This window comes from Prionailurus bengalensis, chromosome B2 (assembly GCF_016509475.1).
Source record: "Prionailurus bengalensis isolate Pbe53 chromosome B2, Fcat_Pben_1.1_paternal_pri, whole genome shotgun sequence".
Taxonomy (NCBI): domain Eukaryota; kingdom Metazoa; phylum Chordata; class Mammalia; order Carnivora; family Felidae; genus Prionailurus; species Prionailurus bengalensis.
In genome coordinates, this window is record NC_057349.1 from 31375877 (window position 1) to 31389577 (window position 13701).

Sequence of the window (13701 nt, forward strand, 5' to 3'; positions counted from 1 at the left end):
CCTTGGGGGCGGACGTGGGAGCATGGGGAAGTGGAGGGGCAACCATAGGAAACAGAAAACTTAAGGGAGGATATGGCATATTTAGGACTGTGAAGTGTGCAAATGCTGGTGAGCCATTTGGTGCACTGAAAACAGGAGAAACCACAGTTATAAAACACCACCTTTATTATAAATACCAAGAATCCAGAGTGTGTTTATGGGCCAGCATATGCCTTTAGTCCTATTGGAAAGTATTCTTTCTGTATGTTCTAAAGTTCTTCTCATTTTCAGGGTTCTATCCACAACAAGCCTGGCTCTAAACCCAGTTACACTAAGGGGTTATGAACTCTGTTTTCTTCCAAGAAATCTGCATTATCAAGAGGAGCTTGGAGACGGGGTAACACTCGTGGCAGAATTTCAGGCATCGTTCTAGGATGTCACTCCTCCTAGAAGCAGCTGTCTATTGTGCAGCTCTGGTAACACCTTTGTTCCCAAATTCTCCACTACAGAGGGCAGAAAAACAAGGGAGGGAGGTGGCATGTGCAGGTCTGAGAAGGCTTTCATTCTGGAGCACCTGGCCCGTCAGCAGCCTGCATCATGTCCCAGTAGCGTCCGTTCCTCTCCATGAGCTGCTGGTGGGTTCCTGCTTCACAGATGGTGCCTCCTTCCAGAAAAAGGATTTGGTCAGCCTGCTCCACCAAGCTGAGACACTGGGTGATGAGAAGCACAGACCTAGAGCCCCGCTCAGGGCTTTTGTACAGGAGCTGCTCCACCTGAGAAAAGACACAGACTCTGTCAAGAACCCAGGGAGACACCTGTGTTTCCAGAGCAGGGGCAGATCTCACCAGGATCACTGCCACCTCTGCGAACAACCCCAAGGAGCTGAAGATTCTTGTTCTGAGTGCTCCTCTGTCCCGCCTTGGATTTGTTAAGGACTGTTTACATGAGGTGGCGACAGCAGAATAAAAGTCAGAGTCCTGTGGTGAAACCCTAAGGGAAGAGTAAAGGGTATCAAAAAGTCTCTCCTCTCTACCTACAAACTGGGGATTTTCTATTCTGTTTTAAAGAAATATAACTTAGTGGTAAAGAGCATGAGCATTCAGGTCAGGCAGGCTTGCCTTTGGGTCTACGCTCCACTATTCAACAGCTCTAAGACAGTGAGCAGGCTACTCAACCTCTCTTAGCCTCCATTTTATCGTCTGTAGAAGGAGGATAACAACACCCAGCTCCCAGGCATTTATGATTAGTAAATGAGTGAGACAGTACATGGAGAGAGCCTAGTAGCATGTCTGGCACATAGTAAGAGAGTAAAAGCTCAACTGATATTAATATTGTTAGGATGGTCATCTTATGTTTGGCTTCAGAGATTCAGAGTCTGTAGATAGTCTCTTTGAATTGGTTCTAAGCATCTTGGGGAGCAGCTGTTGGGAACTGAGAATTCCAAGGATTGGTTTGGATAATTATGTTAGTACACCTCACACAGGATGAATGAAGGAGGGAAGATTGGGTGGGATATAGTCACTAACAAAATGTCTCTCTCACCCGTAACTGGCTATTTGCATCAAGGGCACTGGTAGCATCATCCAAGATGAGTACACGTGGTTTCCGGATCAGTGCTCGAGCCAAGGCCACTGCCTGTCGCTGACCCCCTGATAGCTGGCTCCCAGCCTCGCCTACCTCTGCAGAGATAAGAGCCCAGGTGAGGCCTGGACAACCACATGTGTGTCCACGTGCTTGCCTGCGGGTGCGCACACGCATGCACACACACACACACACACACACACACACACACACACACCAAGGACTGGATGCATTCACTTTCCTTCTGGGAAGGTGAAGAAGTTCGGAAGATGTGAGGATGAAGAAGCCATAGGAACAAGATCCAACAACTTCAAACTGATCTCAGTGGGTTGGGAAGAATGCTGAATAAAGGTTTCAGTAAAGATGTCTGGGTAATGACACGAGCTAAGAGAGCACCTGTGTTATAGCCCTGAGGGAGTTCAGAGATGAAGCTATGGGCTCCAGACTCCATTGCAGCAGCTATGACTTCCTCCATAGTTGGCTTCTGGACCAGGCCATAGGCAATATTTTCTCGAAAACTCCTTCCAAATAGCTGTGGCTCTTGTCCCACTGCAGCCACCTGGGACAAAATATGATGAAGAGGCATAGAACAAGGAACAGAGGAGTATGGTTATCCAGAGACTGATGACTCAAAATCTTTACTGAAAGCATATCACAAAATTCCACACCACAGCCTCTCTCCTGACTACACGCCATCTCCACTCAAGGTCCATCACTCCTTAGCCCTCCTTTCAGAGTGCTTGGTGACAGTGTTCGTTGAGAGTTCTTCTTACTCAATGCCCCCTGCCCTCCCCCATGCCATCTTCTTGCTCACCCGTGTGTGCAGGTAGCGATGCTCATATTGGGGAAGGGGCTTCCCATCCAGCAGCAGCTGCCCCGTTGTGGGCTGGTAGAGATTCTGGAGCAGGGCAGCCACGGTGCTCTTCCCAGACCCATTGGGCCCCACCAGAGCCATCACCTGACCAGGATGCAGGGTGAATGTCAGCCCCTGGAGGCCAGAGAATCAAAAAAGAAAAGAGGCAGACTAAGGCCTTGAGTCTGTCATTGTCTTGTTACATAGCATGATGTCTTACCCCAGAGAAGAAAGGGAGAAAAAATTGGGAAATACAGCCACTCCTACCCTCCCATAGGCATAGACCTCTGTTCCTCAGGGATGACAGCTCCCCAAGGAGTAGAGATGGAAGGTGAGGCAAAAACCAGAGCAAAGACCAAGGACTGCTATGCCACACACTTGGTATCATGAGAAAGCAGAAAAAGAAATCACATTCTAAATCACAACTGGAAACAAAGAGAAAAGACAGAAGACTAGAGACAGATTTTGCTTCAGCAATTCCTTAGGATGTGAGACCCTTCCCCCTGAGAGCCTCTTCTCCCATCCTCTTTAGAAATCCAAACCCGTTCTTGAGTGTGGGGCAGTTGTACGGAGTAGAAGGTGCTCATCTTTGCCTTCGAAGGATTAGGAAGGATCTATCTGAACCTTGTGTTAAGCAAGCTGAAGGCAGGAAGGAAGTTTGGGATGGCAGTGTCGAGAGTGCGGCCGGTGAACACCAAGGATCGGTAGGTTGTACCTGCAGCACTGGGACATCTGGACGGTTTGGGTAGGCAAAGGAGACATCTTGAAACTGGACAAGGCCCTTCAGGTTTACGGAAGTCAATACACCACTGGCAGGACAGCGAGGAATTCGGTCCAGGTATTCAAATATTTTCTCTGAAGAGCCCACAGCCTTCTGTACCTTGGGGTAGGTGGAGAGCAGTACCTGGAGGCGAGGTATGAGTATTGAGAAGGGGGAGAACGAATCTGCTTGCCAAGGTTATGTGATACGAGAAGGTAAAGAACAGAAGGAAGGTGACACAGGTGGTGACAGAACGTGGGACAGAAAAGCACGGGAGAATGAAAATGGAAGGGTCTCACCTGAACTACCGTGGTGAACTGGATCTGGTAGAGAATAAATGTGACAAGGTCCCCACTGCTTACAGCCCCACTTGTCACCAGCCGCCCACCGATGTATAGGATTCCCACCTTCAGCAGCATCTCTGAGAGCTGTGGGAAAGCCACAGAGAAAAGGGATTGTGGTTGAAAAATCTCGAGGGAGGTGCAAAGAACTAGACTCATTAGTCATTATGAAGATGTAAAGTCCCTTTCCCCCAGGTAAGAGCCGGAGGCTCCCCAGGGGGAAAGGAAGAACGCCGCGTGGGGGCTCCATGGTGTCTTGCTCAGTTACACCACAGAAGCCATCACCATCATCATCGCTTTTGAGCATTTTGCTCTTCACAAAAGGCTTTCGTGAATGTAGTGCCATCTAATATTCATATCAACAACGCTGTAGACAAGGTCATACCAATCCCACTTTTTAAAATGAGGAAACGGTCTCAAGAGAAAATAAGTTACTAGCCCATGGTCATAGAGCTAGTAAATGGCAGCCACCAAGCCAGGAATTCCCAAATATGGCTCTGGTTCTCTTTCCATTATATAATGGCTCTCACTAGCACAGCCACAGAGTCCCAGCATGATGCAGGACCAGGTGCAGGAATTTATGGCTCCCTGAGTGCTGCCTGAGAGGCAAAGGAAGGCCCTGGGACTGGAAAATGTGGCCTCTCCCTAAAAAGGGGGCTGGATGGACTCTGCGTACCTTGGTGAAAGGAAGCCATCCACAGGGCCTAAAAAGAGGGAGGCAGTTAGGAACGCTGAGTAGGATGAGAACACCGAACCAACCATTGCCCAGTGGAGGAGGAGTGTGGAACAGAGTCATGGAAAAGGGAATGGAGTCAAGGCATCTCAGGGGCAAGAGAATAGGCATTTATCTCCGGGTGCTCACACTGATGGTCCAGAGGTCGACTGCATAGGCCAGAGCCTCCTTCTGATGGAGTGTCTTCATATTCTGCAGCTTTTGCCTAAACTTCTGGGCCTCACCCTCCTCATTGGCAAAGCTCCGGACTGTGGGCATAGCTGACAGAACCTCAATGGCCACCTGGCTGGATTCTGCCAGAGATTCCTGGACCTGTGCTGCCAGTGCCTGTGGAGACATGGACAAGAGATGTCACACAGGGTTGGCAGACCATAAGGGACACTAATACCTGAGTTACCTAGTTGGAGATTAAAGGTGAGAAGAGGCAGCTGAATGAAGAAAAGAGAAAGGGGCACCATTATACTCCCTGGATACTAAAGAGGCACACAGGAGAGGAAATCACTGAGAAGGGTCGTAGAGAATCATAATCTTGAGACCAGTGATCATGTTTGTAAAGGAAGATTGTGGGCAGAAGTTAGAAGAGAGTACACACAGAACATGGAGTTCAACACTGAGCAATCCAGGAACATGGCTTATAGGGCCAGGGAGTCCCGTGAAGATGGGGAATCAAGTGAGGGAGCCAGGAAAGAACCCTGAGAGGAATGAATTCTGCCTAGTCTGGGAAACGAAGGTCTGTGTAGGGTGAGGCATCTCCCTGGACATACCTGGTACCATTTCCCCAGCGTCTTAGGCATAAGAAAAAGCAGAGGCAGGACGACCAGGGTGACCATGGTGAGGGACAGTGACCCCCAGAGCATGAGCCCCAAGAGACACAGCCCCCGCACCAGGTACCACAAAAACAGGCTCAGCTTCTCACTCAGAGACTCACTCAGGGTGGATGTGTCCTCTGTCACCCGAGAAGTGATGGCTCCTGCCAGGGATTGGGAAGAAGACAGTGGATGAATGAGAGGCTCTGGTAGGTGGGACTAGCAATGAGCCAGGGGGAGGGGAAGGGGGGACAACACGATGTTCTGAGGAGGCTGAGGAAAACAAGGTAAGGGGGAGAGGGCAGTTTAGGAATCTCAGTGTAGGGAGAATGAGTATTAGAAAGAAAAAGCCTAGGGGCGCCTGGGTGGCTCAGTTGGTTAAGCATCCGACTTCAGCTCAGGTCATGATCTCACAGTTTGTGAGTTCGAGCCCCCATGTCGGGCTCTGTGCTGACAGCTCAGAGCCTGGCACCTGCTTTGGATTCTGTGCTCCCCCTCTCTCTGCCCCTCCCCTGCTGGTGCTCTGTCTCTCTATCTCAAAAATAAACATTTAAGAAGGAAGGCAGGGAGGGAGGGAGGGAGGGAGAGAAAGGAGAAAGCCTGGCGGAAGGAAGGAAGGAAGGCAGGCTGCCCATGTGAATTTCCATTTCTCTGACAGATTTTTGTTCCTTAAAGAATACGAATACCCCATGCTGCCTACAAGGGCAAGAAGAGCTTAAGCTGGTCACACAACAGAGCTGGAGAAAAACAGAGGGTGCTGCTAGAAAGCTGTCCAGAAAACTATACTGAGCACTGGGCTGGGAATCAAGAGACGGGTTCTATCCCCAAGCTCCTCTCTATCCACAGGTGACCATGCCAGTTTCAGCATTTAGGGTCCAGGTGTCAGTTTCCTTCTCTGTAAAATAGGCAGCTGGACTCTGTGACCTCCAAATTTCCAGGTTTGAAATTCTGTAGCTTCTGTCTAAATAGACACATAGGGATAAATCATGGAAAAATCTTAGATGGAAAAAATTCAGAATATTATAACATAACATAACATAATATTTTTGCTCTTGAGGTGTATCGAGAATAAGAAATGACAATGTCTATGTGTGAGAGAGACCAAAGTTATAAGTAAAAGAGGACATATGGCGCATATAGGGAGAATGCAGATATAGAACGAAAGAGTTTCAGGACACACCTGTTTGGTTCTTTTGGAAAAACTCTGTTTCCTGGCGCAGAACAGCCTGAAATACTTCTCCCTGCAACTGGCTGTGCACACGACCCATGGTGCTGTTATAGATCCCATCACCCACGAACTCCAGCACTGCGCTAGAGAGAGATGGAGAGAAAAAGGATCAGGGTGTGTTCAGAGGACAGAGAGAAGGTCCCAAAGAAGTGCACTTTGGACAGCTGCCCCAACTTCTATCTCCCCCTTTTTCTGGGCCCCCCATTCTCAATCTTCCGCCTTCATTCAGCCCCAGACCTGGCTATGGTGAGAATGGACATGAGCGTTATGTATCTCATGAAACCAGAAGCTGTTCCATCTTGTAGAATGAAGTCAATGAGGCGGCCGGTGAAGAACGGCATGGCCATCTCCCCTGGAAGGAGAAAGGAGGGACCGGTCAGCCAAGCAGATAAGCTCCAACCAGACTGCCCACCCCCCCCCCCTCCAGCCCATCCCACTGTTTCACTGTCACCAGTATCCTGAGGGCACCAGCAGAAAGAGGACACTGAGAACACAGCCCTGCGCCGGAACAGGGCACCTTGGAACTCACAACCTTGAGCCCCACCAGACTTTTGTGCGTTTGCTTAGGAAGGCCAGAGGTCATAGGGTGTGCTGACCAGAAGAAAGGACTGGCCCAAGGTGGCCGGTGAAGCAACGTCTGAGGTAGCACTGGAGTCCACGACTCCTGACTCAGACCCAGTCCAGAGCTCTTTCCTGGTGGTCTTCTCACGACCAGAGCTGGGTCGCCTTCCCCCATCCACATTTCCCAGAACCCACATTAACCGATCTCACTGCCCATTACTTTTGATGCCCGCCCAGTCCCCTACTGTCCGTCCCTCTTACCCGCATCCCTCTTACCAAGACAGGAGAGGACACACAGGACCAACAGGAGCGGGACGCGTCGTATCTCTGAACCCAGGCAGCCTACAAGCCGGCGCACCGCACCTCCTGAACCCCCGTGACTTTCCGGCACACAAAGTTCCCTGAGCTTATGCCAAATGGCAGCGGCAGGCAATGCTGCTACATAACTGAGGGCGAAGGCATCCAGGCGACTTCCCCAGTGCAGGATCCTGGAGCTGTGAGAATCCCTGGGAACTCTCCAAGAGCTCAGCTCTCGGAACAAGGCAAGTCCCGGCAGGGCCAAGGTCAGCGCCGCCGCCAACGACTGCAAAACAGCCAGCCAGCCCCGGACTCCTGCGCTTTCGCTCCCGGAGCCGACCGTTGCCCTGAGAACCCCACGGGCCCCCAGCCACAGCACAGCCCAGCGGCTCAGGCCCACCACCCAGACCCGGAGCAGCGGCAGCGCGGTGGGCACCAGCACGGAGCATATTCCGGGGAGCGCGCCCCGGAGCAGCACCCAGTCGACGAGAACCAGCAGCGCTATCCCCAGCCACGCGAGGGAAGTTCGGGAAGGGCAGAGGCACCCGCAAGGCCTGGGGGGCCCAGAGCTGGCCATGGGCGCGCGAGCGCTGCCGGGGGTCGCGCCCCCGCCTGGGACTCTCCGCTGTCCCCGCCGTGCCGGAGGCTCTGGGTGCCGATCGAGTCTGTGCAGGTGAGGGCGCAGGGGACCGGCGGCCGGGAGAAGAGGGAAGGGCGGGCGGAGGCAGGGCTTTCGGAAAGTCCCGGGAACGCAAGGTTCAGGCCGCGCTAGCTAGAAGCCAGCCGTTTCGCGGAAAGGGAAAACGAAAGCTGCAGGCCGCTCTGTAGATCCGCCCCCCTTCAGAATGTGGCCCGCCCAGACTATTTTGGGAGAAGGCGTGGGAATCCGATCTGAGGTTCTGGAGAGAGAAGTCTTGAGGCTCCGCCTTCTCCATCAAGCACACTCGTCCTTCCTTTCATTGCTACCTCTTGCGGATCCCACTTGTCGGGACTTTCTTTACCCCAGCCTTGGGACTTTCTTAACCCCAGGCCTTTTCGTCACTTGTCTCTGGGCAGTTCTGTCCTAAGTAGGTTAGCGCCTGGTGCGAAGCCGCACCGAAAGGACCCCGGCGCCCCCTAGCGGTCTTGGTGAGGGCGCGGGGCTATATAGGCTGAGTGTTGCCCTCGGTCACTTGAAGAAAACCAGTGCCCCAGGCGGCAAGGAGCGCGGCGCCTCGCGGAGATGCTGCGGTCTGGCGAGGTCCACACTGGGGTAAGTAGTCTGTGCTAGAGGTTTAGCAGAGGGGTGGAGAAGGTGGCAAGACAGGGGGACCCCGAAAGCTCTGAGGTGTGAGTATGGTGACTAACAGAGTGAGAAGGTAGTTTGTGGCAGCCAGTCAGTGCCTGTAGAGATGCCCTGCGATGAATACAGGGCATGTCTATTCTGAAGGGGGTCTTGAAGGGGTCCGCAAAGGACTAGGCGCACGACGCTGGTGGAGAAGGAGGTGCTTTGACTCTTAGCTGGAAGTGTCGAGGGGAAGCTTCTCTGAAGCGCTTTCACTTTCAACTCTGGACTAGAGAGAGGGGCTGGTTAAATCAAGGAAGGGGGTCGGAGAAGGTGCAGATGGATGAAGAAATGGTGCCCTGGGTGAAGTAGGAGCGCGCTTGGGAGAGGAGAATATGGGCACTGATTGAGAAGGGACAGCTCATCACACAGATCTTTGATAAACTGGCCCCTGCGTAACTCATACCCCCAGCCCTGATAATGGGGGTTCCTTGTGAGCTGGTGGTGCCCTTCACCAGCGTGATCCACGAAGGCTCCTGCTTGGCCCAGGTGCTGCTGTGCTCCCTTCCCTGGGTCGTCCCTGCCCACTCCTATCCGCCCGCCCAGGCTCAAGGCTGGCTGGCTTCTGCTCCCAAACTACTGCCACCACCCTTGGCTTGGGGGCAGCTTTGTCTTAGAGAAATAACCTCTAGAATAGGGCTGCCCTTATTCAATGGCCCTCTCTTCATGGTAAGTCAATATGTCTGAAAGCACACTCAGGGCTATAGCCCTGGGGTCCAGAGTAACTTATGGGGTGATGAGAATGCACTAAAACCATTTATAGGGTAGAAAATCTCCCCTCCCTGCCTGATGAGCAGTGGAAAGTAGGAAACAGAAGTCAAAACAAGAGGTGGGAGTTAGACCTGGGTTTTAGTCCCAGTCTGCTATTAACTCTGGGTGACCTTGATAAGTCAGTTGCCTCCTCTATGATTCAGTCTCCTCATTCCAACCAAGAATCTTTAAGGCTCTTTCCAACTCAACAGGAGTAGAAACCGTATAGCTTTATTCTTTTCACCTTCCTGAATTCTTTTCCTTAATTTCTTTTCTTGACCTGAAAAAGTCAGCTTTTCTTGACCTGAAAAACTCCCCCAACAAGCCGCCTCAACGGTACAGATCTCTTCCCCTAGCTACTGTTGACCTCTTGATCAGAAATCCTTAAATGAAAGCTTCATGTTAAATCATCTCATGTTCCTGGCTGCTTCCCTCCTTACTAATGCATGACCCTGCTAACCACTGCGGCCCTTGATGTTTTCTGCTGTTTAATAAGCTAGTTAAGGGGGGTGTGGGGTAGAGAATTGTGGGCCAAAAGAAGACATGACCCTGTTTCCCAAGGTCACAGTCACTTGCTCTGTGTTGGGTCCGTACCATATCTGCACACACACACACCAAGCACACGTGGTGGAAGTAATTCACCTGTGGGGCTGCCTTGCACCACAATTACTGGGGCGCCAGTGCTTGAAAGTGCCCCCCTGAGCCAAATGTCTACCTCTGAAAACCTCATCCCACCTCTTTCTTTATAGTTGGGAAGGATTCTACTTAGGAAGGTTGGGACCTACGGATGTGATTCTTTCGACCAGGCTATGACCTTCTCTTGCAGCTAGGAGAGGAGATAGAGAAAATGGGAAGATGGAAGGGAAATCCCGTATTGGGAGTCATCTTGGCCTAAATTACTGTATGACCTTGAGCCGGTCACCTCCCCTCTCTGGGAATGTTTCCTCATCTGTAACATGAGAGAATCAAGACTCTTCCTGCTCTGACATCCCATCCTCCACATCTCCGCAGACGACCATCATGGCAGTGGAGTTCGACGGAGGTGTTGTGGTGGGTTCTGACTCCCGGGTGTCTGTAGGGTAAGTACCCGTCAAGGTGAATGCTTCTGGAAGGATGTCAATGGCTCCCAAAACAGATTTTTCTTACCCATTCATGAAGAGACTGGTAAAGTAGAACTTTGAAGAAATTGAGTTAACCTTTCAGAAAGGCCCCTATAATGAGATATATGGCAAGTGTATGGGTCCCTGAATTCATGGAGGAGAATCAGGAGCCTGAATGCTTATGTGGCCTGTCCCTACAGGAGTAGGTATATAAGAATAAGGTATGAGAAGGAGGTAGGATACAAAGATTTCAGGGTCCCTCCTTCCATCTATGTTTAGAAATAGAAAAGATGGTTCTGGGCACCTGGGTGGTTCAGTCAGCTGAGCATCTGACTCTTGATTTCAGCTCAGGTCATGATCCCAGGGTCGTGGGATCGAGCCCCAAGTCCTCACTGAGTGTGAAGCCTGCTTAAGATTCTTTCTCTCCCTCTCTCTGTTTCTCTCTCCCATTCATGCTCTCCCCCACTCATGCTCTCTCTCTAAAATGAAATGAAATGAGATGAATAAAATAGAGTAAAATAAAATAAAATAAAGTAGAAAGGAAAGAAAAGATGGATCTTCCAAGCAGATATCCTAGCTTCTCATCCGGTACATGTTGAACTAATTTTGTCTCCTCCATCCTGACCAGTTTCCTCATACGCGAAATGGGTATATGGGATTAGGTCAATATTGCTTACTTTATGTCCCAAAGAACACACAACTTCCTCTAGATGGGTATAGTAAAGAAAAATTGCTTAAGCACATTATTCTTAAGGTACTATTTTTTGTTTTATTATAAACTCTAAGCCTGAAAAATAAGTCTAATTTTGATCATTACTTGCAATATTTTGTTTAATTTGAGATGATTTTTTTTCCTGCTCCAATCCAAGTATGAAATTTCATGTACTCTGTGGTGGCTGTTCTCTTGTCAAATAAATTTGACAAACACTGGATGATTAACCTCAAAAATTGTGGCAACACTAACGCTGATGACTGTTGACTCCTTCCCAGCAGAAAGGCAGTGGTAAACCGAGTGTTTAACAAGCTGTCTCCACTACACCAACACATCTATTGTGCTCTCTCTGGTTCGGCTGCTGATGCCCAAGCCATGGTTGACATGGCCGCCTACCAACTGGAGCTCCATGGGTATGAAGCTTTGGGGTTCTCAGTCCACAATCACTAGAGTTCTCCCAACCAGAAAACCGCTATAGTGTCCTATTCCAGGAGCACTGCAGTGAAAAGTGAAAAATTCTTGTTTGGACTCCTGTTTTTATTATCTTTGAAATGGCACTTGAATCCCAAACCTGGTTTCTGCATCTGTAAAGTGGAGATAATTAATAATACCTACCCTATCTCACCCAATGGTTATTTTGAGAATCAAATGATCCATGCGAAAATGACTTGAAAATTGTAAATCACTATCCTAATATAAATAACGAGAAAGAAGATGGTGATGTGGCCTACCATACTATCAGGCAGTTACCCTGTGAGAAGCCAAGATCACTGGTGCAGAAGTAAAGCTTATCTGCTTTTATCCATAGAGGCAGGGCCGTTTCAGCCAAGAGTTATACAATTGGGGGATGGGTGGGTAGGACAAAGAGTAAAGGAGGGGAACATTGAAATCTTCTTAACAGTTGGTGGTGTGAGATTGGTCTCCCTGTACATGTGGGAGAGAAGCTGGCGTTTGAACTATTACAAGTATGGGTTTCAGATTTCAGGTGTCCCTTGGCAGGGATCATGGTAACAGCACAGGAGGGTGGAACGTCTGGAAATTATATTGAGCCCTATTACTAACACTTCGTTTAGGTTGGAACTGGAAGAACGTCCGCTTGTTCTAGCTGCTGCCAACGTGGTAAGGAATATTTCTTATAAATATCGGGAGGACCTGTCTGCACATCTCATAGTAGCTGGCTGGGACCAACGTGATGGGGGCCAGGTGAGTCTTTCCCAATGTACTCCCTCCCTTGGTGTTCCCCGCTACCCTAGAGAGGGAGATAGAGGTCATATGTCATTCTAGCAATGAGTTCCAAGGACACTGCCTTTAAAAGCATAGTATAATCTCAACGGACGGGAAAAAGAGACAGTGGGGCTTTGTTGCAGAATAGAGACACCCTGACTGTCTCAGTGGCAAGGAGAGGATTGATGCTTCCATAGTCTGACCTGAGGACACCTCCCTTAGGTGTACGGAACCCTGGGAGGAATGCTGACTCGGCAGCCCTTTGCCATCGGTGGCTCTGGCAGCACCTATATCTACGGTTATGTGGATGCGGCATATAAACCAGGCATGTCCCCTGAGGAGTGCAGATGTTTCACCACCAAAGGTAACTAACCAAGTGGAAGGGTGCCTGGGGAGGGTTTTCAAACACAGGAAGGAAGTTGAGAGTAAGGAATACAATGAGGAATACATGAGTGACCATTTAATGTCCAAACTGGAACACTTTTGAGAGTGAAAGAATGCAGGACAATGCTACACTAGATGGGACTTCAGAACAAAGGCAAAGATCTGACTATTTTTTTGAGTACCCCATATTAAAATATACAGTTACTCTAAGAATCACTGGTGTGCTAGAGTGGGCTTGGGCTAGCTCATGAGAGTCAATTGTTAAATATTCAAGGATTCATAAGCTGCTTATTTAGCTATTCATAACTTGAAATCCATTGTGGTGAGAGTTTTGAGACCACCAACACCAGGAGATGTTACAATAAAGACTTTATTTTTTTAAGTTGGTTTACCAGCACACCACTTGATATGTGTCCCTAGGAGATGGGTTTTCAGGTCTGAAAGTGGTAGTAAGCTTATAGACAGGATGGGAAGGAAGAGATTTCTGAGGCTAAGTCATTCTCTTTCCCTCTCTCCAACCTGAAACCCTCTGCAGCTATCGCTCTGGCCATGAACCGGGATGGCTCTAGTGGGGGTGTCATCTACCTGGCCACTATTACAGCTGCTGGTGTGGACCATCAAGTAATTTTGGGTAATGAGCTGCCGAAATTCTATGACAAGTGAATCTTCCTCAGACCTCCTTTCCTTATTTTGTAATAAACTGTCTGGGACCAGAACCTGGTATGGTCAATGGAAAATGGGTGCTCAAGGAGATGAAGGTTAGGGGAGGGGGCTTCTTCCCTCCCAGAAGTTAGATACCCTTTCTTAATGTGTTCATTCACATTAAAGATCAATACATGACAATTGCTTAAAATTGAATGATTTGTGAGTCTCAAAGAACAATAACAACCATCAAAACACTGAGCAAGGTATTCACTAAATGCTTATAAACTTTATCTCTTATAACCCAAACAAAAGAACTTACATGGATTAGACTACTACTTCCATTTACAGACAGATGAAGGCTTAGAAAAGGTTAGTCCCTTGACCCAAGTCAAAGCAAATTCAAAAGCAGAAATCTGGAATTTA

At 49.4% G+C, this 13701-nt stretch overlaps 2 protein-coding genes across 3 annotated transcripts; one reads left to right on the forward strand and one right to left on the reverse strand.

Annotated features, from left to right (window-relative positions):
* Positions 1–147: 147 nt before the first annotated feature.
* TAP1 (transporter 1, ATP binding cassette subfamily B member) lies at positions 148–7716 on the reverse strand. Its single transcript, XM_043591090.1, has 11 exons — positions 7119–7716; positions 6519–6633; positions 6234–6364; positions 5012–5217; positions 4377–4574; positions 3473–3601; positions 3129–3317; positions 2375–2548; positions 1957–2119; positions 1522–1658; positions 148–752 (listed from the first exon to the last, which is right to left on the reverse strand). Exons 1-11 carry the CDS (start codon positions 7714–7716, stop codon positions 540–542), a joined length of 2253 nt encoding a protein of 750 aa, XP_043447025.1. The 3' UTR covers positions 148–539.
* Positions 7717–8174: 458 nt separating this feature from the next.
* Positions 8175–13476, forward strand: PSMB9 (proteasome 20S subunit beta 9). Of its 2 annotated transcripts, none has more exons than XM_043591096.1 (6): positions 8175–8391; positions 10225–10292; positions 11304–11438; positions 12099–12228; positions 12472–12613; positions 13169–13476. In XM_043591096.1, exons 1-6 carry the CDS (start codon positions 8362–8364, stop codon positions 13294–13296), a joined length of 633 nt encoding a protein of 210 aa, XP_043447031.1. In that variant the 5' UTR covers positions 8175–8361; the 3' UTR covers positions 13297–13476. The 2 variants fall into 2 exon arrangements, with proteins under 2 accessions (XP_043447031.1, XP_043447032.1); XM_043591097.1 differs by having other exon boundaries at positions 11307–11438.
* Positions 13477–13701: the final 225 nt, after the last annotated feature.